At 53.9% G+C, this 27947-nt stretch overlaps 1 protein-coding gene across 6 annotated transcripts in view; it reads right to left on the reverse strand.

Annotated features, from left to right (window-relative positions):
* HMCN2 (hemicentin 2) overlaps positions 1 to 27947 on the reverse strand; it is a 147624-nt gene that overhangs the window by 83014 nt on the left and 36663 nt on the right. For all 6 annotated transcript variants that reach the window (XM_049114406.1, XM_049114410.1, XM_049114409.1 and 3 more), the window contains exons 11-22: positions 27437 to 27709; positions 26187 to 26328; positions 25550 to 25677; positions 24648 to 24761; positions 22167 to 22316; positions 15899 to 16087; positions 15179 to 15274; positions 14777 to 14904; positions 12991 to 13135; positions 10638 to 10750; positions 10354 to 10513; positions 8738 to 8903 (exon numbers count right to left, since the gene is read on the reverse strand). In XM_049114406.1, coding sequence (XP_048970363.1) covers positions 8738 to 8903; positions 10354 to 10513; positions 10638 to 10750; positions 12991 to 13135; positions 14777 to 14904; positions 15179 to 15274; positions 15899 to 16087; positions 22167 to 22316; positions 24648 to 24761; positions 25550 to 25677; positions 26187 to 26328; positions 27437 to 27709 — 1804 coding nt within the window. The remainder of the gene's footprint in view (positions 1 to 8737; positions 8904 to 10353; positions 10514 to 10637; positions 10751 to 12990; positions 13136 to 14776; positions 14905 to 15178; positions 15275 to 15898; positions 16088 to 22166; positions 22317 to 24647; positions 24762 to 25549; positions 25678 to 26186; positions 26329 to 27436; positions 27710 to 27947) is intronic.

Below are 27947 nucleotides of genomic sequence, written 5' to 3' on the forward strand. Positions count from 1 at the left end.
TGGGTTCAACTTTTGCCACATGCTTGCTGTGTGAGGTTGGTCTGGACATTTAACCTCTCTGGGCCTCAGCTGTCTCATCTTGGAAACTCATTCTGGAAACCTTATCCCTCATAGGGTCATCCAAAGAACTGAATGGCCTAGTGCACAGCACGGTGCCCAGAGGAGAAAGGCACTCCGCAAAGGACAGCTCTTCCCATGGTGACGACAGCGCATGTATAAACAATATGCGGTACAAGAGCGCATTGTTTAAAAGGTTCATATAAATGGCTTCGTGTGTATGTGTGTAGGTCTAATTCATCCATTTTCACTGCTGTATAATATTCCCTAACATGATCAAACTACAATTCATGAGCTTGTTCTTGTTTAGTGGACATTTAAATATATTTTTTAAAGATTTTATTTATTTATTCATGAGAGACACACAGAGAGAGGCAGAGACACAGGCAGAGGGAGAAGCAGGCTCCCCATAAGGAGCCCAATGTGGGACCCCATCCCAGACCTCGGGATCATACCCCGAGCCAAAGGCAGACAGACGCTTCACGGCTGAGCCACCCAGGCGTCCCAACATTTAAATATTTAGATTTTTTCCCTCTCTCTCCTCTCTCTCTCTCTCTCTCTTTCTTCCACCACCACAGCTCCGTGCACACTGCTCTATGTGTCCTGCAGGTGCAGAAGCAGGACTCTTGGGCCATGGCTCATACACCATCAGCTCTCATCGGCACAGGCCACCTCCTCGATGCCTTGTAGGGCACAGCTTCTCATTAGAATCTCCTGGCTTTGTGTGGAACATGTGGATTCGCAGCCCCACCCTGAGACTCTGATGGGGCAGGAACCGGGGTTTTCGCAAAGCCCTAGGTGGCTCTGATGTAGGTGTTTAGGGGCCACCCCTTGAGACCACTGCCCAGAGATACAAGGCAGTGCCCCTGCCCCAGGAAGCAGCAAGGCAGAGCCAATGGGAGCAGGGCTTTGACAGCAAGTGGTCCTGTGCAAACCACCATCTGCCTCTCTCAGGCTAACCTGGGGCCAAGGACTCCGTCTCCCTGAAACTCAGTGTCCCCATCCGGAGTCACAGAAGATGGTGAGCCTGAATCGACATGGTACACACAAAGCCCATGTACCTGGGACACTGAGTGCTCCGTCAACAAGCTTGCTGTTAGTATGACCCACCAGGCCTGGGCTCTTGGTGCCAGCCTCCAATCAGCTGGGCGGCCCTGAGCTGGTCCCTTCATCTTTCAAAGGGGAAGAAAAACACCTGTCCAGCACTGTGTCCAGCAAAGATCCTGATTCATCCCAGTGACAAGGGCATGTCTCCCCCCAACACGGCATCACTTCCCTGGCTTGATTTTTCTCATCTACAGTTGTTATTTTTTTTTTTAATTAAATAATGTTGCCATCCACCAAACAAGGACTAAATCATTTTGAGGCTGGGATATATACTCGGTCACACTGGGGGTGGGGACACGGTTCCCTCCCTCCCAGGGCCTCACTGCAAACCCAACTGGCAAAATGGGGACAGTATGGCTCAGTAAAAGGAGGTCTGGGGTAGGAACCGGAGTTTAGGATCCGAGGTCTGGTTCTGCAATAGACATGCTCTGCAACTTCAGGCAGCTGGTCGATGTCTCTGATCCCTGATTTCCTCATATTTGAAGAGGTGGCCCTGGATCCTTTATTCAGAAGTTGCCCTCTAGCTCTGGAAACTTAAGACACCTCAGAGCCCCTTGCGCACGCAGTCTCTCTCTCTCTCTCTGTCTCCCTCAACAAGACCTTTAAAGGATAGGAAGTAAGAGCTTCTGGAAAAAGAGAAAAGAAATTTCCCAAAGTGGAAAATTCTCAACAGTGAAGGGAGACAGCTTGTCTTATTTAGGACCAGCCCCAGGTCATTCCGCAGAAAGGGAAGGCTGATGCTTTATCACAGAGGAAGAAATGGAACAAAGGGAGAACCCATCTTAGAGATGGACAAGCTGAGGCCTTGCAGAGGCCAGAGGACCCAGCACCTGCCCTGTGCAGCCTATGTCTGCTGGGTCACTGCCATGTCACCACCTTGCTTTAAAGCCCCCTGTGGCTGCCCATTGCTTGCTTGCCAAAACCCAAGCACAGTGTCCTGGCCTGTGGGGACCTATACGGACCAAGGTCCAACCCCACCCCTGCTAGACCATCATTCTTTCTAGAGAGACCAGGTTCACGTCACCTCCACCCCTTTGCACATGCTGTCCTTGCTACCTGGGGCACTCCTCTACCTCCCATTGACCCGAATCACACCTGCTCAACCTTCGATACTTGGACATTCCTCCATTCCTCCAGGAAGGCCTGCCTTGAGGCCTCGAGGCTGGTAGGTGCAGCCCATGGACTCCCACAGCTTCCTGTCCTTCCCCCTCACAGCAGCCCCTCCCCCAAACACTGGCTTGTGACCCAGCTCTCCCTCCCCTTCCTCAGAGGCTCCCAGGTCTGGCGGCTGCAGCCTGGGGAGTGGGGGCCGAGGAGAGGTGGGAGGAAGTGGGGTGAACATTGCCACCCGTGTGTATAGTATGAGCAGCAGCAGCCCGTCCGTCGTGGCCTGAGCGGCCAGATGAAAACAAGGGAATTTCCCGTTTATGACACCCACTGGGCCCGAGTCTCCACTGCTGGCTGCAGCTGCAAGGTTCACACTGACATGTAGTTGGAGGGTCAGATCTGAGAGAGGCCCACCTACCCTGCCGGGTCCCTCTGGTTCTTGGAGCTCCAAGGGCAGGGGTGGGGTGGGGTGGGAGGGAACCTACCTACCCAGAGAGACCACAGAGCACCTGGTAGACAGTGCTCAGAATCAAGAAATAGCCAGGCTACACCATCAGCCTTATTCCTGGCACATACCCAGGCGGCAGCCTCACTCGGGATCACCTGTCCAGGTGCCCCCATTCTCGGGGGCTCAGGGAAGCTATCCCCACTGCCCTGGGCGAGGCCGTGCATCTGCTTACAAGATCCTGGAGACTTTATGACATTCATCACACCTGTGATCACCCATCCTTGCTGATGCTTCTGTGAGCAGAGGGGCTGGTTTCCCGAGCTGTCCCCACCTGTCCCCAGCCCTTAGCACATGCCCTGGCCCACAGCAGGTGCTCGTTAAGTACGCGATAGCCAATCCCACCTGTCCATGCACACACGCTCCTTTCCCCACCTTCACTCACACTGTGTCCCCCCCAACCTGGTCTCAAGGGCACCCTCCTGTCCTCCAGATGCCCTTCGAGGCAGTGCATACTCTAGTTCCCCCACGAATCCCTCCCTGACACTTGCCCTGCCCTGAGCTACAGGTTCAGCCAGCTCAGCCAGCCGCTCATTCATGCAGTCACCCCACAAAGAGCTGTGGGGTTCGGGTGGGCCAGCCGCAGCAGAGGTAGAGAAAACGCTCGCATCCTTAGTCTGCTCAGAATCCAGGTGGCTCATATCTACACCCAGGCCCTCTGGCTGTGGCCCCTGTTCCTCATCCTGCTGCCCCCATTTCTAAAGGGCCATGGGCCACTCTCCCAAGCTCACTGCATGAGCACGGAGCCTTTCAGGAGGAGAGTTGGTGGCTGTCAAATGGACAGCACTCCTCACAGTTACCCAGCCCACCGGAGGGCTGGTCCTCATCCACACATGCCTGCCACATGCCCATGCACCCGGTCCCAGGTCTGCTGGGACCAGGCCAAGGCCTGGTAGGGCCGAGGCAGGGCCTTCTGGGGCCAGGCCTGGGTCTGCTGGGGCCGGGCCAGGGTCTGCTGGGGCCACACCATAGAACCTTGTAAGAAGCCCCAGATGGAAAAAAACAGTCTGGAGAATTTTGGAAGAGGGGTCCTGACCCTCACAAAAGGGCCAAGTACGGCACAGGTAAGAGCAGGAGAATGTGCCATCCCCATGAGTCCGAGGAACAAGCCAGCAATTCCAACCACAGACGGCTGTCAACTGTTGAGCGCCTCCTGTGTACCACGCATGCCTCAGCGCCTACTGTGCCCACTCCCACTGGAAACTCCCAACAGCGAGAACTGTAGGGCCCACTATGAGCACTCTCTTCAGCAGAGGACAAAACTGAGATAAAACAGACAGATGTGGCCACTCGGCTGGTCAGGGCAGGGCGCAGACTTGACCTTTGGGTGCTGGGATCATGCTCCCAACGGCCAAGGCACTCCCTGTGTTGTGTTCTGAAGTTCATTTCATTTGACTGTTCTCCAGAAAGAGGGCTGCTGGCCACAGGCTAGTGAGACCACGCCTCAGAGCTGCTAGGCCAGGAAGCAGCACGAGCTATGAGGATCCACCAAGGTGAAGACCCCACAAAGGGGCCCTGGGCAGGCCCTGCCACGCCGCCGGCTTCCAGTGAGGGGGCAGCTTTTCTCTGGGACCATCAGAACCCAGCTTGGCCCCACCTGTCCACTCAGGGCTATCTTCGGGATGCTCCCTCCACTCACTGTCCCCTCCCTGACAGCGTGCCCTCCCTGCTCCTTGCCCAGGTCCCCCGGATGCGTCTGGATTGGCCCTGTGTGGGACCCTGGCCCACTGCCCCTGGGAGCTGGAGCCAGAGCCAGGAGTGCTCGCAGCTGTCCCAGCTACACCTCAGAGCCACAAACAAACACTGTTGCCTGGAAACCTCGCCTTGCCCCAGCATCCCAGGGCTGAATCATGGGACCAGAGCCACTAGGAGTTCTCTGGCCCCATCGTCTGCCCAGTCCTTTCATTTCTCCGACAGAAAGACTGAGGCCCAGAGAAGGGACAGATCTTGCTCAAGTTTGCTCAGTGAGCTGGAGACAAGGCTGGGATGGGACCCCAGGTCTTTTGCTGCCCGATGTCACACGCAGCCAGAGCCCAGTGCCTTTCCAAGAGCCTTTTCTCTCTGCTGCTGCTGTGGCACGGGCCTGGGCACATGGGCTTGCTCATGAATCCTGCTGAAAGCAGGTTTGAATCACAACTGCTTTTCACAAGCAGTGGCCACATGGGGCAGGAGGCACCCGACTGCTCCCACTCCCGGACCCAGTTGATTGCTTTTGGGACTATACCCCAAGGAAATGACCCAGAAGATAAGGAGAAGCATTTGTGGGAAGATGTTCCAACAGCCCATTGATCACCACTGAAAACTGGCAATGAAACATATGCACCAAACAGAGGAGCCGCTTAGCAACCATGAGAGCTGAGAGCCCTGGAATGTTATTTTGCCCTTTAAATGAAAAGCAAGTGACATGGGCCAGGATAAATCAAGAAAATGGGTAAACGGGGGAAAAATATCAGTGATGAGGTGCAGAAAAGAAGGTACACTAAGCTGATTCCTATAAAAGCATCTGCATGCACAGATGTGAAGGGCTTGTGGATGCAGGTGGATATTTTGAGTTTAATGATACTTAAGCTCCTACTGCTGTCTTTCCCTTAGGAATCATTGACTCAGGGGACGGAGAAGCCCAGAATATTCTCTAGATCCTCCAGGGAGAGCAGTGGCTTGCCTGATCTTGGGCCAGAAGCCTGTGCTTGTTTACGGGCATATAGGTGTGTGTCCATGTCTGTTCGTGTGTGTGGATGCAAATGTGTGCATGTTAGGACCCAGCCCCAGGAGTGGGAAGGTCCAGATCCCAATTTCCCCACCCTATGTGCTTCCGTCTCCCACTCTGTGCACTGGGCATGGCGCCACTCTCCTCAGCCACCCTCAGGAGGGCTGGCAGGAGCGGAGGACCACCTAGGCCCAAATGGAAATGTGAGAGGCCTCAGAGACGCGCCCACATCATGGCTCTCAACCTGACCGCACTGCAGAGCTTCCAGGGAGCTTTGAAGAAGCACCAGCGCTGGGGCTCTGCTGGCCACCCTAACTGCAGCCAAGGCCAAGAGCCCCCTGCCGACATCACATGGGGACAGGAAAGACCGGTCCCAGGCAGCCACAGAGTAGATGCTGGCTTCTCCTCCCTAAGGACAGAGGCTGGGGCCGCCCCAGATGGGGAGGCCATTCAAGCAGGTGCAAGGAGAACAAGGCCCAACCCAGCCCAAGAGGGAAGAGGAGATGCTGGATCCTAGAGGCCCATGAACACCTACAACTCAAGAGAATAAGTCTGCAAGCTTCCAGAATGGCAGCTTTGATGGAAGCAGAGCCTCGGGACATCCCCTGGAGAAGGAAGAGAGGAGGGCGGCAGAAGGGAAGGAGCAGACAGGCAGCAGCTCCATCCCGCCCAGCACCACTCAGTGCGTATTTCCAGGGGGTTTTTAAATTCTCATTTTCTGGCTGAGTGGTTGTATGACTAAGGGCAGCTGTGCATCTGTGAGAAAACAGAGCTCAGGTCTGTGCAAGGAAGCTGTCAGCGCTGCAGGGCGTCTCAGGGAACCACGGGGGCCCAGAGTCTGTGAAGCAAGTTCACATGCATCAAAGTTGGTGAGGTCACTCACCATCGCCAGCAACGGAAATGCCACAAAGCTTCACCAGCAGGTGAACAGATAGACAAAAGGTGGCCCATACTCCATACCAGGGAATATTATTCAGCCACAAAAGGGAGCGAAGCCCTGGCCCGAAGCTATGACATGGATGAGCCCCAAAACATTATGTTGAGTGAAAGGAGGTAGACACCAAAAAGCCACATAGTATATAATTCCATTTCTACAAAACATTCAGAATCAATAAATCTGGGCAGCCCAGGTGGCTCACTGGTTTAGCGCCGCCTTCAGCCCAGGATGTGATCCTGGAGACTCAGGATCAAGTCCCACATCGGGCTCCCTGCATGGAGCCTGCTTCTCCCTCTGCCTGTGTCTCTGCCTCTCTCTGTGTCTCTCATGAATAAATAAATAAGCAATCTTAAACAAAAATGAATCAATAAATCCCAAGCCAGAAAGCAGAGGAAGGGCTGCCAAGGGGCTGGAGTGGGTGAGGGGCAGGCATGGGAGTGGCTGCCAACGAGGGTGGGGTTTGCAGGGGGTGGGGAATGCTGGAAATGTCCCAAAAGTGGTTGTGGTGAGGGTGGCACAACTCTGATTATGCCAAAACCCAGAATTGTCCCTCATATGGACTGTTACCTCACTAAAGCTTATACATTTAAAAAAATTAAAAGGTAGGTGAGAATAAAATGAGATAAGAGATGTGATAACTTTTTAAAGACCAGAAATGATGCCTTAGTTTGTGAACAGCAGCGGCCAAAACGTGGTTATCAGAGGCAGCGATTTTCCTGCACTTGACCATGTCTTAAGCTTTGTGCATCCCTCGCTGCGCCGCATGAGCGTTATATAAACACCATCCACTTTACAGGTGGAGAAACAGGCAGAGGGAAGCCAGTGGCCACCTGAGGCCACACGGCTAACATGACACCAGCTGGAGGATCCACAGCGAGGTACAAGGAGCCCCAGGGCCTAAGCTCCTTGCCCAGCCTCGCCCCCCAGACTTATTTTCCTCCTCATTTAGATAAACTCCCAGAAATCTCATAAATCTCAGGAGAAAGCTGTAAGCCAGCAAGAAGTGGAGAGGGCAAGGGAGAAGAACAGCACTCAGGATTGCAAAAGCAGCTCCCACAAATTTATGGCTCCCGGTTGATCTATTAACACATCACAGCAAGGAGGGGTGAACAAATGGGTATTGCGGTTCCTCATTTCAGTAACAAGCCATAAATAAACAAGCACCCAGCCAGCCACCGCCCACCAGAAGCTAGAGCACCAGGCTTTCTGGTGAGAAACATAGGCTCCCCTGGTGCCCCAGCCCCGCAGCATGCAGGTGCAGAGATTCCGACAGGACATGGGGGTGGAGGCACTGCAGACCCGGCCCAGGCACAGGACCCCAGCCGCAGTCAGGGGTGCAGGCTTTGAGGTTTGGAAGGGCTCACCGAACAGATGTTCTGAGATGCACAGACGCGTTAGGGGGGGCGGGGGATTGAGACCTTCTGGGTCTGGAACTTCTCAAAGACCTTGCCAGGACTGATGTCACTGGCCAAAGCTTCCCCCATGAACACCCCCCCACCCCCTGCTGCCCCCACCCCACCACCCTGGACCCAAAAGTCAAGAGTCCTAGGAGTTTCCAGGCCTTCTTGTCTGGAACCACCATCTCCCACAGCCCTGCCTGTGTGGGGGGTATACGGCCTGCCTCTGCCCATTCTCAGGACCCCTGATGGCTGGAGAGAAGATGAGTCAGAAAGCCCAGCCGCCAGACACCTGGTCTGCAGAGCAGGCGAGGACACAGTCAGGACGCCATCCCAACTGTGGTGTGACCACAAGCAGCTCACCCCACCTCGCTGAGCCTCAGTGGACTCAGATAGAAGACCTGCCAAGCAGACTGATGGAGAGTCGGCCTGCAGCATCCAGTGGCCAGTGCATGAAGCGCTGGGCACATGTGACTTTAGTGGAGTCTCTCTTTTTCTCTTAGAGGGGTCTCTGCTCTCTAAGAGGTCCCCTGAGAGGCTTCAAGAGGCCCACGGACCAAAGTGCTATGTGCGGGGGCGCCCGGGTGGCTCAGTTGGTTAAGTGTCTGACTTTGGCTCAGGTCATGATCTCGGGGTCCTGGGATCAGGCCCCACGTCAGGCTTCCTGCTCAGTGGAGAGTCTGCTTGTCCCTCTGCCCCTCCTCCCCTCGTGCTCTCTCTGTCTCTCTCTCTCAAATAAAGAAATAAAATCTTAAAAAAAAAAAAAAAAGAAGTGCTATGTGTGAAGTTGAATACACAACCTCCTGGGAGTGTCCACAGGGTCCCACACACTGGCTGGGTCACCAGTCACCTTGAGGCCAGTTTCCTCAAACCCCAAGCTCCGCCCATTTCTAGGCTTGAGGGCACGTGGTCGGGGTTACCTGTTGGTGATGGATGGCATAGGGCGGAAGTCCTTGGTCCAGGTGACCAATGGGGGTGGGGAGCCCTGGGCCTCACAGTCCAGGGTCACCTCATCACCAGCCTTGGCCGTGACTCTCAGAGGCTCCTCTGCATCCTGTGACCCATTCACGTGGATCCTGGGCTCAGCTGTTGGTGGAAGCAGAGACTGTGAGCTGGACAGGAAGTCAAAGAGGACTAGGGTGACTCTCCCAGGAAGCAGAGGTGATACTGCCACTCCTGGAGGTACAGAAAGGGGGTGGGCTGTGCTATAAGGGGAGAGTGCAGGCTTGGGAGTGGCCTCAAGATCCAATGGTTCCCCCCAGTCCCGGCCTCCACCTCTCCACCACCAGCCTCCCTCTGGAAGCTTGGCTCACTCTGATGACCCCAGCACGGCCCCTCCTGCTCCAGTGTCTGCTACCCACTAGCTTCTCCTCGTCCTGCTGTCCTTTCTCTGGAGACAATCCAGAAGGTTCTGTCCTTATCTTCTCTATCTCCCTTCTTCCCTGGGATCATCCCAGTTATTCTGAGAATATCAACCACCAGACGATGCACAATGTCCCTCTGGCCTTCTCAAAACTCTGATCAGGGGTTTAGGACAATCCATGCATCATATCAAGCTCAAAGCTCCTAATGAAAGAGATTACCCTGTACTCCTCCTCCCTTATGCAGCCCCTACATTTCTAGCCGGGTGCTCCTAGAGGGACAGCACTGGTATGTGTCTAAGCGGCAATAATTAAGTTAGCCAGCTGGGGACACCAAGACCCATGTAGCCCTCACAAATTCCTTTGTTTATAGAGAAAATCTCTCTCTCTCTCTCTCTCTCTCTTTTTTAAAAAAGGTTTTTTTTTTTTTTGCAATATGAAAACACTGGCTATAGGATCATATATAGAAAACCTTGGCTGTGCATTTGCTCATTCATCCCAGGCAATTCCTGAGTGCCCAGCTCTGTGTGAATGCTGGGAAGCAGCAGCAAAGGAGACAGATCATCAGGGCCCACAGAGAACATAGGGACCAAATAGCTCAATACACAATTTGTTATTTAATCACAGCGGTGAAGGGTGTTACAAAGGGGATGTTCCAGAGGGTTAATAGCAAAGTGACTTGACTCACTCTGAGGAGTCAGAGAGCCGATGCCTGACCAATGGGAGAAGTCAGCTGGGCCAAGAGGGGGAAAGGAATTCCAAACAGAAGGAACTGCATGTTTCAAGGCCCTGAGGCTGGATGTACCATGTAAGAAATTGAAAGGAGGCCAGAGGGCCTGGGGCATAGAGAGTCGGGGCAAGAGATGGGCAAGGGGGCTGCTAAGGTGAGAGGGGTCCGGTATGGGGCCCATGGTTTCCCAAGGCTTGTTAATGGGATGGCTTCCTGCCACCTGTTTACAAAGGGCTGAGTTGGAACCACTTTTGGAGTATGCCCATCCTACGGAGGACAGCGATTGGGGCCAGGGACAGCTTTGGTCTGTGGGCCTTTCAGATGGGAATAATTTAGAGGCAGTGTTGCGGGGTTCATGGAAGATGCAGGTAAGGTCGGATTGTCCATGACCCTGCCGCCATGCCTGCCAAGCCTCTCTCCCGGGACAGGGCTGGCTGTCACTTACTGTTGACAGAAAGCCACATCTCCTGGCTGGAGAAGCCCACAGTGTTGGTGGCTGTGCAGATATAGGCCCCAGCATCTTGGGCAGACGGCTGGGTGATGACCAGGGTGCCATCCTTGCTCACATTGTAGTGGGGACCCCTGAAGTTCAGGGCATTGGTTTCCTATGGTAGAGTTATGGGTGACATCAGCAAAGGCCACACCCCATGACTATTTGCATCATTCCCCTCCCCAGGATGCACTGGGCCTACCTCTCTGGTTACCCTCATGGTAACAGGCTCCTCTTACCTTGGTCCAAGTGATGGTGGGGGTGGGGACCCCCAAGGCCATACAGGGGAGAGAGGCTGGAACCCCTTCATTGGTAACATGGTGGGTGGCAGTGGGCTGGATTCTTGGTGGCACTTTTGAAAACAAACCAATTTCATAAACCAAAGTTCAGAGCAGCATCATTCATGGTAGCCAAAAGGTGGAAACAATCCAAGTGTCCACCAATGGGATGATGGATAAACAATAATGTAAAATATTCAACTTTAAAAGGGGATAAAAGCCTGGGACATCTGGGTGGTTCAGTGGTTGAGCATCTGCCTTTGGCTCAGGGTGTGTTTCTGGGATCCGGCATCAAGTCCTACATCACATCGGGCTCCCTGCATGGAGCCTGCTTCTTCCTCTGCTTGTGTCTGGGCCTCTTTCTCTGTGTCTCTCATGAATAAATAAATAAAATTTAAAAAAAAAGGTGATAAAAGCCCGATACGTACTATATACTATGGATGTGCCCTGAGAACAGTAAGCTCAGTGAAATTAGCCAGACATGGAAAGCCAAATACTACATGATTCCACTTACAGGAGGTCCCTAGAACAGGCAAAGTCAGAGACAGAAGGGACAATGGTGCTTGTCCGGGACTGGGGGAGGGGAAACATGGAGCTAGTGTTTAATGGGGATGGAGCTTCCCTTCAGGAGGATGAGAAAGTTCTGGACTTGGGTGATGGTGATGGTTGTACAGCAACATGAATGTGCTTCACGCCACTAAAGTGTAGGCTTTAAAATGGTTAAAATGGTAGGTTGTAGATTATGCATATTTTACCCCAATTAAAAAAATATTTCGACAAAAGAATACAACTGGCATACTATCTACGTGGCATAGTATCGACATAGATTCATGTCTCGGACAGAAGGCAGCCTGTGCCTGGGAACCAGCTGTGCCATTTCTCTGCTCTGGGACTTTGGGCAAACCACCTAATCTTTTGGTACCCATATTCCTTCATCAGCAAAAATCTCCTTAACCCCAATTCCCTGCCTACTCTCCAGGGATGGAAAGATGAGAAATGGCAGCGAAGAGTGTTCATGGAACACAATGAACTTAAAAACAAGTGCCAAATCCATTCTGGGCACCATCCAGATTTGTGGAGGAAGAGAAACCGGGTGTGGACAAGTCAGGAGGGGAAGCCAGAAGCCAAGGGCTCTGCCAGTAACACTGAGACCCATGAGGGAGGAACATGCCCTTCTGGATCCTCTCAGGTGGCCAAAGCCCATAAGTCGATGACTCGTGTTGAATGGAGATGAAGTGAGCCAAGAGCCGTGTCAGCCCCACAGCGGAGGCTGTGCTGGGCCTAGAAGTGGCCTTTGCTAGTCCTGAGATCCTGCTGAACTATGCACCTTTCTGAGCCTCAGTCTCACCTCAGAACAGGGAGTCTTTTAAATCTTATCTCTTCAGTAGTCGTGAAATTTAAGTAAAACACACACAGAACCTGGCCCAGGTCTGGCTCACGCACCCCTAGCCGTTGATCATATTAATAACTGGCATTATAAGGAGGTGAGACAGTATTCTACATCCCTCCTTCTGAACTTGGGCTTCCCCTGTCACGCTAGAAAATGGTAACAGTGTATCCTTTCCATACATCCTTAGAGGTTTCATGAAACAAATGAAAAAATAAAATTGGGGGTGTTAGCAACCTTGTGGGCAAAGGAGGAGCACAAGAGGGGGCAGGTGAGATGCTCAAGGCTCATCCACACAGAGGACACATGATCTTAAACCCAGCCTTCTGAGTACTTGGTCACAGAAAATATTCATAATCTTTTGTCAAGAGAAATACCCAGGTTGTAGGACAGTAATACAGTGCGATCCCAGTTTGGTTTTTAAATATTTCTGTGTATGTATATATAAAGAATTTATAGACACAAATATAGATATATATTTGTAAGGAAGAGGGTTTACAGCAAAGTGACTTGACTCAGTCTGAGGAGTCAAATATGGAAATATAGGTATATAAAGAATTTAGATGCAATTTATATAAGGAATGTATATATTATATAAAAATGATTTACATACAATGCACACAAAGTTATACACAATTTATGTTATATATGTCATTAAAATATAGTGTGTGTATATGTGCACATGTGCAAGCTCACATGTGTATAAAGTATGAAAGATACACACCAAAATGTAAACATATCTGGTTCGCCTTAGCTTCTGGCATTATGGGAGTACTGTCTTTTACTTGTCTAACCTCAAATTTTCCTACAATGAAAATGTATGATTTGCACAATTTTTTTTTAAGGAAAGTATTGAAGATTGAGTTCTCCCCATGCACCTTCCCCATCCCATCACACACCCCCCACCCCATCCACCCTGGGACTCACCCTGGACAACCAGCTCCACGTCCCTGTGCTGAGAGCCAGCCGTGTTGGTGACCACACAGCTGTACCGCCCTGCGTCCTCCTGCAGTGCCCGGTCAAGGTGGAGGCTGCCATCTGCTCGGATGGAATGCTGGCTGCCAGGTGGGAGCTGGTGAGGGTGAGGAAGCCTCAGTTTGAACTGCAGCCCTATGCGGAGCCAGCTGAGATGGAATGCTCTGGAAACCACATTGCCTGCCAGGCTGGATGAGAAGCTAGGGGTTTGGAGAACCCCTGCTCCTTCTCTGAGACTCCTCCCCACCTACAGCCCCTCAGGGCTAGGAGGCCATGACCTCGGGCACACCTCTGACCCCACTCTCCCAGGGCCAGCTGGACCAGGGCAAGCTGCCTGATCCTAGTGGGCCATGGGAGCCTCTCCCAAGAGTGCAGGGCTGGGGCCAGGGCCTTTACTAAGCAGGGCCTGGGGCCACACCAAGGCTACAGAGAGGAAGGACAAACTCCTGTGGGGTGAGAACAGAGCCCTACAGAGTAGAACAAAGGTGTGGCCACATCAGATGTGGTCCCAGGGAGAGAAGCAGAAACGGTGGCTCCTGGTGACCACCCAGATGTGTCCTCATGGGGACCAGGATGGGGCAGGAAGCACTGGTCCAGAATGGGGCTGCAGTAACCTCTGTAAAGATGTCTAGTCAGTTTGTCTTTGGTGACAGGTCCTTTCAAAAACCTTTCCACCAGGCCCAAGCCTTCTTTCTGCCTCCTTGACCCTGTCCTGTGAGCCTGGCTGCACACCAGATGCCCCTGAGCCATCTGGGCACCAGGCCCTTCTATGTTGAGAAAGCTTGAGAAGGTTTCTGCTTGTGGTACTCAGCGGCCCAACACGGGTCCCCGCGGTGTCCCTGCTGAGCTAAAACAGACTCCATGTCTCCAGCCACTCCCTGTCCTGGAATCGACAAGGCCCAGGACCACTCCTTCTGCACCTGCCCCATCAGGTTCTACTCAGGAAGGCTCCTCACCACTGCTGCAGCCACACCCCCAGGCAGGGTCCTCCTCAGGGTCCTATCTAATCACACAAGCAGCAGAGTGAGTCGTCTGCATGACCAAACTCTGCAAAGCCCATATGCTCCAGGGGCAGGACCCTGTCTGCCTTGCACCAGGGTCTGGGACCAGGCCAGCAGGAGCCAGAAAGACAGTCAAACGGTCACTACCTCCTTGGATGTCCAGTGTCTGCCCACCTGCTACAGTAAAAGCACTTCTTTATCGCCTTGAGGGCACAAGGACCCCAGTATGTCTGAGGACAGGGCCCAAGAATTGAGGGAAAGAGAGAGGCAAAGAAGGAGTGGCCACAAGAGGAGAAACAGAAGAAAATAAAGAAAACCAAACCAATGAATGGAGAAAGCAGCCACTGTGTGCCCAGCTATGTACTCAGGGCAGGCACTAAACCATACAGGCCACATTTCTACCCTGGAACCGTCAGAATGGGGGTGACAAAAGCATTGTCTCTGTGTCCCCTAACTTCCAACCTCCAGCCTCAGCACTAACGGAGTGCGGGGTCCTCCTGCTGACCTTCAGGGGTGACCAGCAGCAGCCACACAATCCTTGGCAGGATTTGAGAGGGTGACAGATGCTATCGGTGCATTTATCAGAGAGATTTCTGGAAAGAGGCAGGAAATAGAGGCAGGAAGAAGGAGCACATTCCAAAACCAGAGAACAGCAAAGTAGAGGCTGAGCGGTGAACATGACAGCCCCTCCCATCCCCCAAGCACGTTGCCACTGCACCCAAAGAGCCAGCACTCACGGGCAGGCCCGCCTTGAGCCAGCGCCTCTCAGGGAGGGGCCTCCCAGCCAGGATGATGCAGGGCAGGGACACAGGCTGCCCCTCCAGGACTCGAACAGTAGAGGCACTGCTGGCGATCTGTGGTGGGGCTGTTGGGACAGGAGATGGTATGGGTCACGCTAGATTCCCATGGGTGGTCATCTGGGGGACAGAGGCCCCACTGCCCCCCACCAGGGAAGCAGTGGAAGCATCAGGATAGGGGATCCTAGAGGCTCAAAAGGGTACACTTCCTGGGGCATGCTGCTCTTCTTGGAGAACCTAGCATGGACACATCTGTTTCAGAGGATGCGTAGCCATGGGGTGGCCTCCCTTGGGGGGCCCAACCTCCCCACCAAACCCTCCTCCTCAGATCCACCAGCGAACCATGTCCAGTGACGACGAGCCAGGCCTCTGCCCAGACCTTCCCAAACACATTCTGAGCTTCACAGACATACGAGGCCTGGTCTTCAGGGACCACACCTAAGGGGCAGAAAGAGGCAGGCCTGACTGCCTGGGCACACCACCATTCCAACCCCCAAGGTGCAGGCAGCTCTCAGCACAGCCCGGTCCTGCAGAAGTGAGGTCGGAAGGCTGGGGGGAGGCAGCCAGGCCTTGGAAGGAAGGGTAGGAAGGCCTGGCTTCATCTGCAGAATAGGGAACATTTATGAATCCCCATGGCTTGTGGCATGATGGGGTGGGGTCGCTGATGCAAACACAGTGCCCAGCATCCAGCCTGGCACAGAGCAGCAGTAGGAGTGGTGATGATGGTGGCCATGATCTGGCAATGGTTAACACACATAACACTTAACACACGTCAGGAAGCATGATGGGCGCTTAATGTGTATTATCCACACAGTGACCCCTCCGGGAGTCCTGTGGTTAAACCCAAGTGGTAGGTTTTGTGCTTATCATTACTGTTACAGGTTCATAGTAGTAAAATGACTTGACCAGTCACTCAACCAAACTATGACCCTGCATCAACCTTACGCATGGTCAGGGCCAGGGGCCAAGGTTCTGCTCTGAGCCACCCGGCCTGGGGGCTGAGACTGGCTCAGAAGCCATCCTGTCTCCCCTGCCCACCCTCCCCCAGCTCCAGTCTCTTACTTTCAAAGAATAGCACTCCTGAATCAGGTTGCCCAGTCCTGCTGCCCCGGCGGGGCCCCAGAGGCTGGCCATCTCCACGGCGCCAGGTGACTATCGGGGGCGGGCGGCCCAAGGCCCGGCACGCCAGGAGGGCACTCCTCCCCAGCTCCACAGTGACATCCCGGGGCAGCTCCGTCAGCTGGGGAGCATCTGCAGGGAGATGACCAGTCAGCCATGCCTGGTGGCTGAACCCACCATCCCCCCCAGGGGATGGTCCCCACCGTGCGCCACCGGCCTCCCCTCCAGTTGCCGGGAGTTTCCATTTCTCCCAGCTTCACTCTCTTGAACCTGGGGCTGACTCATATCCAGGGCTCCAGGGCCAACCTGAGCTTGGCAGGGTCTAGCCCTGGAGAACTCTCGGGGATGAGGCAGAGGGAGCAGCCTTTGGCGGGATGATGCTGCCGCCACGCCTCATCCCCCTGCATGGGGTCACGGGGGCCTCACTGTGCCTCACCATGCAGGGGGGCAACAGGCCTGCTCCAGGCAGCCGCATCTCCCGGGAAGCCCACCTCCGAGGGGCAGCAAGTCAAGCTCCAGCTCTCCCCACTACCCCGGAGACCCTACCCTCTCTCATCCTCCTCCTGGGCCAAGAGGAGCTTCCTCTTGCAAGTGCCCTAAAACTTGGGCAACCATTTCCTGATGCCCAAAAAGCCAAATCCGTGGAGAGATTAATGGTCATCTTTACTCTCTCCTCTACATCTCTGTTCATTAATATTTCTGTAACGAGTGTTTACAACCCCACCACAAAATGAAAACATGCTTCCTCTAAATTCGGTGACCTTACACTTGATGGTCCAAATGGGACACCGGAGCATGGAAAGGGCCATCTTAATCATGGCACCAGGACAACAGTTCTCAACGAGGACTGCCTTGCTCATGGGAGTCAAACAAAATTCCAGTAATACACAAGAATATACTTCCCCCGCTTCTTGCTCCCCACACCCCAAACCTCACGCCCTTCCCCAGGGTCACCACTGTTAACAGTCTGTAGTGTTTCTTCTAAGCTTTTTTTCTAAGCATTATCTTATATCTATAATCAGGAGAAAATAAGTTAGTTCTCAAAACAGAAATCCATGATCCTTCCTGCTCTTCAGCCAGCCAGGAGTTGGTCCAATTCCAGATGGGTCCAGGCCCTGTCCCCAAAGCTCACGGGCACTGTCTTCAGGTCCCTGTCCCCAGAACCATGACCAGGAAGGTCCACCAGCCTTTTTTTAACCCCTGGCATCCAACACCCTGGAAAATCCTCCATCTCTTTGTTCTGCCCGCCTCCCTCCAGAAACCTCCCCCATCCATCCAAATCATGACATCAAATTTCCCTCCTGGCCTGGGGATTAGGGATGTTCCAAGGAGATATAAACACAACTTGGAAAATCACTGCAAGGACCCAGCAGTCTTGGACACAGCCTCAGACACCACCCGCACGCCTCTCTTTCTTGTTGGGGCTTGGCAGCTGCCAGAAAGAATCCCAGAATCCCAGAAAGCCTCAGACAGGATCACTGCTCCTGCAGAGCCCTGGCCCGGGAGGCATGACTGCAACATCCTCCCTTGCTGGGCAGAGTTGAGGCTCAGCTCCAGGGCCAGATACCCCCAGAGCCTGCCTTTGCCCACTCCATCTAGCCAGATCTGCTTCGTGACCCCTCCCTCCTTAGCCACCAAGCAGCGCAGCTTCATCTCCAGACTCTGGGACATTACAAAGCACACTCTCTTCTCCAGGCTCCTCTCAGACTTGAACTTCCCACAAGAAAGGGGTAGCCGACTTTTAATAGCAAATAATACATACAGAAGGTAGCATTTGGGATGCCTACTAAAGACAGGTGATGGTGCTGGTGCTTTTTGAAACACAATTTCATCGATGGCCCCATTAAACTCAAGAAGTGGATGTTATGACAACCCCATTTTACAGATGAGGAAACTGAAGGTCAGAGAGAGGAAGGAGGCTGTCCAAGGGCACAGCTCAAACTCAAAGGTAGAGGTGGGCTCAGAGTTAGGTCTGGCTGCTGCTAAGGCCCAGGCTCTCACCACCACACCCCTGTGTCCCTCGGTGTCCTGGAAGCAGTCCCTTGGTCTCTGTTTCAGCCAGAGCTGCACCCACCTTTTCTGCCTTCTCTTTGGGGTGAAAACTAAAGCAGCCAAATCCCAGACTCAGATCCCATCCGGAAAACACTGACTCAGCCTCTGGCATAGCCATACCCCCGCCCCCTCCCTCACTGAAGACCCCAAATCAGGCAGGACCCCAGAATCCTCTATGTCAGACCTGAAGGCCCACTGGTCCCCTCATTTGCAGGGAGGAAACTGAGGCCAGAGGCAGGTCCAGCCCAGAGTCCTGCAGCATGTCAGAGAGGGCTGGGCTCCCAACCTAGTGTGCTTCCCAGAGCCTCATCAGAAGTTCAGCCCCCTGTTCTTTTAGGTCCCCTCCCCACAGACTCCAGGTGACCCCTGCAGTAACCCAGGGAGGGGCTGTAAACTGGCTCCACAGGCCCTGTGTTCAGAGGGAATGCCAGGATGCCTGTGACTGGGGGTCCACAGCCCCCTCCTGGGAATGCCAGGGTCCCTGTGACTGGTCTCCACAGTCCCCTCCTGGGAAGGCTCCTAAAATTGGGACCGGAGCTGCAGCCCCACAGCCAGGGCTGTGGGAGGACTCTTGTGGGGCTCTTTCGCCTTAAAAAAATATTAACAATTCTATTTTACGACCACATTAACATAAAGGTAGACACAATCCAGGCTAGATTCATTTTCATTTATTTGCTGTTATCCATTGTTTCCTTCTGATTTTATTCTTTTCCCTTTTTCCTTCTGATTTTAAAAGAAATTAAAATCAGAGCATTGTCCTGGGGCCCTAGAACTATCACAGGCCCTGGTCCACGCCTGCTGTGCCTGATGGAAAAGCCACCCAGACGCTGGCCACACCTGTCATAGGCAGGAGCCGAAATGAGGCAACAGAAGAATGAGCATCCTCTCTTCCTCAATGAGAATCCAGCAGGTACAGATAACTTAGCTCTGAGCAGGCTGTTCCCCGGGAACAGAAAGGGTGCTGAGCTTGGGGAGGATGCACCTGCTTTGGACCCCAGTCACCAGCCACGGGATGAATCACGCTGCCTCCTTGGCCCTGGGGTGGCCAGCGTGTTGAGTATTTATTCCATTCAAATGCTGAACGAAGCCCATTCTCCCGTTAAGTCTCTCATGGACCCTATGAGTAAAGCTCTATTACTGTCACCCCTTTGCACAGCTGGCAAAAGGAAGAAGGCTCAGGGAGGTAAATAACTCGGCAAAATAAGTAGTAGAGCCCGGCTCTGGATCAGGGACTGCAGTGCGCCAGGTGCCAGGCCCAGAGGTGACACAAAGGTGCCCTGCAGGTGGGTCCCCTAACACAGGCACTTGCCACCCTCCTTCCCTAACACCACCAGGAAGCCAGTTCCCAGCCCAACAGCAGGCGTTGGGCACAGCGCCTGGCCGTCCTCTGCCCTGGAAGGCTCTGCGGGCTTGGCGAGGAAGGCTGGGCCACAGCTGCCACCCAGATGGGCAGGAAATTCGATTTCCCACCACTGCTGCCAGACCAGCACTCCCCAGACACACAGGTGGCTGGGCCACTGTCCACCCCTTCCGTGACCTAAAGCCGAAGGCCACCCATGGCCAAGTGGGCCAAGAAGCCAGCCTCTGGGATGCCAGCTGTCTCCTCCTCCTCCGACATTGGGAATCCACCCTAAGGTCAATCGCTGACAGGTGAAGGCACAGGACCAGCAGGCATGTCAGCCTGGGCCCCAAAGAAATAAGGCACTGCTGAAAAGAAATCAGACATGGAGCAAAGGGTGATTCCCCTAACAGTGCCAAGTGTAGCCAAGACTGGAGCCCCCTCTCTGCTCACCCAGAACCTACTATTAACAATGACAACGACCTTGATCAGAATCCACCAGGCCCCAGGCCTTCCTTACCTCGCACTCATACAGCCTCCCAGAGACATTTTGCACACCAGGAAGCCGAGGCTCAAGTGGGGAAGCAACGTCCTCTCTAATCCTGCTGTGAGCGTCAGGATGAAGTCCAGGAGCTAAAGGCCCAGATGGACCCTGGGTTCGGATCTCAGCTCTGCCACTCACCAGCTGTGTGGCCTATGGGCAAGTCACTTAACTTCTCTGTGTCTTGTGTTCCCCGTGTATACAGGAGACAATGACAGAACCCACCTCAAAGAGCTGTCGTGAGGTTTACACATTCGCACATGAAACATGCTTAGAGCTGGCCCTGGGACATAGCAAATTTCATAGAAATCTTGGCTTAGATGTTTATTATTATCAGACTCTGAGCCGACAGCTTTCCACACCCACCCCTCCCCACCCAAGAGCGAGCCACACAGTGCAGTCTCCACAGGGAAAATCTGAGCACATCACCCTCCGCCCTAACAACTCCCACCACCTCCACAGGATGACAAAAGCCCAAACTGTGCCGGGCTCCTGAGGCTGAGCATGACCCACAGCCTCCCCACAGACTCCAGGTGACCCTTGCAGTAACCCAGGGAGGGGCTGTAAACTGGCTCCACAGGGTCGCCCCTGGGCACCCTTGCCCCCTGCTCTGTCTCACTCCCTGGCTCCCTTCTCTTGCCATGGGGAGATCTGCACATGCTGTTCCCTTTGCCTGGAACACTGTTCCCCGGTTCATCACCTGACTGATGGCTTCTGGGATCACCTCAGACATCACCTCCTCCAGGAAGCCTTCCCAGACCCCAGTGTTGGCTGGGGCACCAGCAGCTCCCCATGAACACCACTTGCAAATGCTCGCTACTCTGAGTATTCCACTTGTCTGTCTGCCTCTCACCCTGACACCAAGAGTAACATGAAAGCAGATGCCGAGTCTCACCCGCCATCGTGTGGGTGGTGGTGGCCACCCAGTGACTGCGTGTGGGAGGCACAAGTGAGAGATAGAACAAACAAGTGGGGGCTCAGGGGCCCCCAAGCCTGGGAGGACCCAACCCCAACATGCACCATTGTCCTCAGGGCCAGAGCCCCCTACTCCCAGGGCCTGCTCCACCCAGGGCTGCCCACCACCCTTGGGGAGCCCCTTGGCCAGCCTGACCAGCCTCGACAAGCACATTCTTGGGTCTCCGTGCTTCCCCAGAGCTCCCAACACCTGGCCTTCCCACCGTGGCCACAGCAAACCCCTCAGAGCCCAGTTCGTCCTGACCTAGCATGCCGAGGAGCTGTGGCCACAACATCGAGCCATTCCCAGGGTCCAGGGCGCAGGCCTGGGGTTCAGATGTCACGACAGTCACGGCTGAGGCCGTGGGCCAGCCACAGAAGAACCCGGACTCCCCATCTGTACAAAGGGGCTAATCACCCATCTGTTTGTTAAGCACCTGAGAGGGGCCAAACCTGTGCTAAGCGCTATATGCCTGATTTCACTGCCCCTCACAGCAGCCCCCTGGCATGATCAGCCCCATTTTACAGACAGAGAAACTGAGGGTCAGTGACTCAACCAGAGCACATAGATGGTAAGTGATGGAGACAAGGCAAGAACTCAGGTCTCAGGGATGACAGTGGCCGAGCTTGAACCAAATAGTCTCTGTGGTAGGCAGCCTCCAAGGTGGCCCCAGGGCCCCCTGCCTCCTGGTACACACACACTTGAGTAGCCCCTCCCACCCACCATGTACCAGGGTTGGTCTGTGTGACCTGCAGAATATAGGAGAAGGGACTATATGTCACTTCCAAGACTGGCTGCTTATGGAGACTGCAACTCCCTTGTTAGATTTTCTCTCACTCTTTCCCTCCCTCTCTCTTCTTTCTCTCTCTCTCTCTCTCTCTCAGCTCCCTTGCTCATGGGAACCATGTCTGGAGAAGCTTCTAGAAAAGCCCACATGGAGAATGAACAGAGGCGTCCTGCCAACAGCCACACGAGTGAATCCAGACTGGCTCCTCCAGCCCCAGTCAAGCCTTCAGATGACACAGCCTTAGCTAAAGCATTAAGCACAATCCCATCGGAGCCCCCGAGCCACAGCCACCCAGCCAAGCCACTCCCCACCCCTGACCCTCCAGAACTGGAAGCTAATAAATGCTTGCTGTTCAAATCACAAAGTTTGGGGGCCATTTGTCATACAGTAAGAGGCACCGTGTCCCTGGTCTCACGTGCTCCAGAGCCACATGATACAGATTCCACGCTGGCTTTCTACACGGTGGAGTGCCCACCTCCCTGCTCAGAGGCAGGGCCAAGGGGGTAGGGTTGCAGGTGGGGACAGGTATACACTTACGTCCAACCTCCAGCCGGATTTCTGCAGAGGCTTCGCCCATCTCATTGACAGCTCGGCAGGTGTAGATGCCAGCATCCCTCTCCCGAGCTGCTGGGATCCGCAGCGTCCCGGAGCTGGAGCCCTCAGGGGCCAGAATCATTTCAAGACCCCCTGGACCAAAGATGGGAAAGTATCAGGTAGGTGCCCACAGTGGCCATGGACTGCTGGACCTTCCTGACCCTCGGGCTCCCATAACTGCCCTGGGCTGAGGTCTGGGAGGTGCTGGATGGGGGGAACGTTCCTCCCCAAAAACGTTCCTCCCCTGTTATTAAATGGGGATGGAGTTTCAGTTTTGTGTGAGGAATAGAGCTCTGGAAACGGACGCTGGTAACGGCTGTAGAACAACATAATGTACTTAATACTACCGAATTGTATCCCTAAAAAATGGTAAAGATGTAAAGTTTGTTATTTGTATTTTTTACCAATTAAAAATAAAAGTTTTAAGTCTCCCTGCTGGGGGCTTTCCCTGAGCCCCTCTGTTGAGCAGGAGTGAGGCTTAGACTGTCCCCCTACATCCAACAGGCTCAGCACCACAGACTCCTTGTCTGGGCCTCCCTGCTGGCCCCCCATCCTCTGTCCCAGCCCCAGCCTGAGGTCTGGATCAGCTTGGGGGGAGTGTAAGGTCACCCTGGGATCAGCACACCCCAGTCACGACTGCCTCTCTCAGGCCTCATCCCGAAACCCACCCCGAGGCCTCCCTCATTTCTACTACCTGTTGTCTACACCCAGGTTTCCAATTCCGACCTATTTTGTAAATTTTAGTTTAATTTTTAATCTGTTATTGTTTTTATTGTGGTAAGATGTACATAACACAAAACTTTGCCATTTTAAGCACTTTGAGTGTCCAGTTCAAAGACATTACACACGTTCACATTATTGTGCAACCATCCCCTCCATCCGTCTCCAGAATTTCCTCATCTTTCCAAACTCAAACTCTGTCCCCGATGAACAGACTCCCCAGTCCCTCTGCCCACAGCCACTGGCACTCACTGTTTTCCTGTCTGTCCCTACACCTCTCCCTCTTCTAGGTCCCTCACATGAGTGGAATCATAGAATATTTGTCCTTCTGTGTCTGGTTCATCTCATCCCACATCACATCCCCCAGGCTCATCCATGCTGGTCTCAGAATTTCATCCCTTGTTTTCAAGTGAAAACAATTTTTCAGTTGTGGGGAAAAAAAAACCAGAACAAAATTTACCATCTTAACCACTTCTGAGAGTACGGTTCAGGGGTGTTAACTCTATCAACATTCTTGCCCAATTTTTTTAAAAAGATTTTATTTATTTATTCACGAGAGACACAGAGAGAAACAGAGACACAGGCAGAGGGAGAAGCAGGCTCCATGCAAGGAGCCTGATGTGGGACTCGATCCCAGGACCCCAGGATCACACCCTGAGCTGAAGGCAGATGCTTAACTGCTGAGCCACCCAGGCATCCCTACAATTTGAATTCCACTTCTTTTCCAGTCTGAATAATATTCCAGTGAGAGAGGCCCTTTTATAAAGGGGCCCTGGGGCGGGCTTTCGGCTGGGGCAGGAGAGACATGAGCACTCAGGAGTCCCGAGCCCTCTGCCATCCAGCGGTGGCCTTGCACAAAATGCTCACACTCTGAGCTGCATCTGTGTCAAAGTCAAGGTGGGCTCTGACAAGGTGACAGACAGGTGCCACGAGAGGTAGAGTGTGTCCAGGTAGCAACACACCTGAGTAGCTGACCCTTGAGACGGAGCTAGTGTTCTGCTCCTGGCAAGACGGGAGCAGCCATGAACTCAAGAGAGCCTCAGAACAACCCTGGTACTATAAGGTCCCTGTTCCTCAGCTAAGCATATCACTGTCACTGTCACTAAAAATACCAACCCGGGGGGGCCCGGAGGGCTCAGTCAGGGAAACGTCTGCCTTCGGCTTAGGTCATGATCCCAGGGTCCTGGGATCAAGTCCGGTATTGGGCTCTCTGCTCAGCGGGGAGCCTGCTTCTCCCTCTCCTTCTGCTCCTCACCCCACTCATTCTCTCTCTTTCTCTAATAAATAAAATCTTAAACACACACACACACACACACACACACACACACACACAAAGCCCACTCTGTGCACCAGGCTTGTTCAAACATTTTACTTATGTGACCTCATTTCATCCTCACACAGCTAACCTATCTGATGGTCCTCGTGTCCCAGATAAGGAAGCAGGCTCAGCGATGCCAGGTCACCTGCCCGCTGTCACCCAGGGGGGAGCCCGAATTTACACTTGCGCCTACTCTAAATCCTGCTCCTCACCGCTGAGCCGTGTGGATGCTGGGCCAGGGGACGGGGTGCTGCTAGAACAGGCCAACCCTCCCAGATACCCCATTCGCAGTGCCCCTCCTCTCATGACTGTTCTGGAAAACTGAGTCTCCAGGTGGGGGGACCCAGAGGGGACAGCTTCCCAGGCTCCTTCCCCACCTGACGTACCTCGATACCAGATGACCCGGGGCAAGGGCACCCCAGACACCTCACACACCAGCACGGCCTCCTCCCCGACGGCGGCCAACACCACGGCATTTACAGCAGAGGCTGTGGGTGGATCTGCGTGGGAAGAACAGATGGGGGACTTGGGACTCACAGACTCCCTAGGGCAACACTGCAGCTTTTCACAGTGCGGGGTGTGGGGAGGGCGAGGACAGAGAAGGAACTGCAACCCCTGCCTCCTCCCCATCCCCCTAATCGGCAGGAACCAGAAAGATGGAGCCACTGTTGGTTTCTTAGAAGCTTCTGACCCAGGGCCTCAAATGAAAGCCAGTCACTCCTAGAATCAACCCATCCCAGTGCCCACGGTTTCTCATTACATTTATCATAAAAGCCAAAACCCTACAAGGTCCTAAATAAAATACCCTCCAGGGGCTGCCCATCCTTCCCCCATCCCTGCCCCCCGACTACCCCCCATTCTCCCCACACCAGTCTTCTTGCAGCCTCCTGAGCACTCCAGACTCCTTCTGACCTCAGGGCCTTTGCCTCACTGGGTCCCTCTGGCTGGAGCACTTTCGCATTCCCATCTCTGGCAAGCATCCCCTCCTCACGGAAGCCTTGGCTGGTCCTGTGTGTAGCCGTGTCTCCCTCATCCCCACCTGCATGTCACCCTGCCCTATGCTCTCAGAGGACCCTCCGAAAGTACCACTGTTTGCCTGTTTGTTTTGTGCCTCCTCATTAGACTATAAGCTTCACCTGGGCAGGGACCCTGTGTCACGGCTGTACCCCTGAGTGCCTGGCACATAGTAGATGCTCAACAAGCATTTGTGGATGGGAAGGAGGGAGAGAGAGAGAGAAAGAGAAAGAGAAGAGAAGAGGCTCTTCTGAGATGCCCGGGGCCCAAGTACCTGTATAGTAGAGGGTGACGGTCTCCTCGTCTGTGCCGACCTCATTAACAGCCTGGCAGCTGTAATTCCCAGCATCCTCTGGGGCCACACCCTGAATGATCAGGGTTCCCTGGGCATCCACATGAATTCTGGAGTCATGCCAAAAAACAACACATTGAGCAGCAAGGGGCTGGTCAGGTCAGGTCACATGAGGACTACCTCAGTCATCATCAATAACAAATTAATTAATGACATCACTAGTGACCACCATTTTATATGGACCGCCTGCCCTGTGCCTGGCTGTGTGCTCAGAACTTTACATAGATCGTCCTTTTTAATTCATGAGGCTCAGAGAAGTAACGCGATTTGCCCAAGGTCACACAGCCCGAGTGGCAAAAACAGGTCTGTTGGATTCTAGTATAACTCCTGACTCCTGAGCTCCTACAAGGTACCATTATATTTCCAAAGTGATCTTGCTCCTGAGTTTCAAATGATCCCAGGAAGAAGGCAAGGCAAATACTACCCTCTCCCTGCTCCGCACCACCCCCACTCCATTTACAGGTAAAAAGATGGAGGCCCAGAGGCGTACCCCCAGGAGTCCTTGTTCACCCAGTCCTTCTGCCCCCACCCCCAGAGCCCCTTGTCCTGGGCCCCTTACCTGCTATCCTCTTGCAGAGCATGACCCTCATGGTTCCAGGAGATGTGGGGTGTGGGGTACCCAGAGGCCGAGCAGCTCACTCTCACCTCCATTCCCTGGGAGAAGTGCTGGGACTGGGTGTGGATGCTGACCTGTGGGGCCTCTGCAGTATCAAGAGGGGACAGGTGGGAAAGAGCCTGTCGGAGCAGCCATGCTGTCCCAGGAGCCCAGCTCCAGCCTCCTCTCCAACCCCAAAGTCACAGATGGGCCAGATGCGGGAAGCAAAGGTGGCCCCAAAGGGCCTGAATCCCTAGGAGTGGCTTTCCTGAGAACTGGGGCTGACCAGGCACAAGGTGGATTTCCCAATGCCTCTGGGAGAGCCTCAAGCTCCCTGGGATTTTGCTCTGGGCTCAGCATCTTGGGGAGGCTTAGGCGGATAGGCAGATGCCAGGGCTGGGGACAACTGTCATCTCCAGTGGCCCTGGGTGGACCCTAAGGCCTGCCTGAGTATTGGCCCCAAACTCAGGTTCAATTCACAGTATAATAGGCTAGTCAGACTCAAACAGACCCCACTAGCCAACTCATCTAGAAAAGGTAAGCAGGCCCCTCCCATATCAGTGGCAGACATAACTAATGGACATGGCAGGGCCTAGATAGGGCCTCAGAATCCTTCTCAACACACTCTAGGCAACCAACCAAGAGTTGCTGGTGGAAGAGAGAACAGTTGTCTCAACATGCTCACTTTGACATTTGGGGAAATAGCCCAGAGAGAAGGATCTGTCTAAATCCTGGGTGGACCCAAGGCAACACCCAGGTCCTGAAAATCCCAGATGGATGCTCTTTCCACAGCCTTCTCTGTGCCCCCGCCCCCAAAATCTGGTCACTGCCACCCATCCCCTGCCAAGCACATTGTGGTATCTGGACTTCCAGAAGTTTCCCGGATTCCATCCCTGCCCTACATATAGGGGGTAGGGCCAATGGAGGTGCTCCACGACATGGGAAATACAGGACACAGTGAAACCGGCTTGGCCTATAGCACTAGAAATTTAGGCCAAATATCAGGGTGAACTTTCCAACAGTGAGAACCACTAAACCTATGCTAGGAGGCTATAGAATCCTCTTTCTCTGAACATTCAGAAGACACTGACAGGACAAAGGCTGCCTGCCAGACGTGATGCCTGGGCAGAGGCGCGGATGGGCAGGCTCCGGGGATCAGCGCTAGGGACTGGGTTAAATTGGAAGGACAGCCAGCAGTGAAGGCAGAGCCTCACCTTGCACCAGGAGCCAGATGGACGCCCTCGTGACCCCATTGGCATTGCTGGCCATGCACTGGTACCGCCCACCGTCACTGGGGGTGATGCGGCTGACCTCCAGGGACAGGTCGGCTAGCTGGGTGACTCTGCCTGTTGAGGCCGCCAGGACTCGCCAGTCCCGGATCCACGTCAGGTTGTAGGGGACCGCACTCAGGACCTGGCAGGACAGGATGGCGGTCTCCCCCGGGGACACGGTGATGTTGGGGGCGGGGATGAGCTGCGGCGGGGGGTCTGAAGGGACAAAATAGAAGAGTGATGCAGAGGGGTTGACACAGGCGGGGGGTTCCTGCCACCAGAGGCCCGCCCTGTAATGGACACTTTAGGACCCGGTGGCCAGCAGAGCAGTGAAGAACATCTGCTCACCATCCTGGGATGGTGCACCCTTAGGGAGGGCCCGTTCCCCTCAATTCTCCGTTGGCATCGCACACCCGGCGAGGGCTGCGTGGTGTGTGCGTGCTTTTCACACGAC

Source organism: Canis lupus, chromosome 9 (genome assembly GCF_003254725.2).
Source record: "Canis lupus dingo isolate Sandy chromosome 9, ASM325472v2, whole genome shotgun sequence".
NCBI lineage: Eukaryota > Metazoa > Chordata > Mammalia > Carnivora > Canidae > Canis > Canis lupus.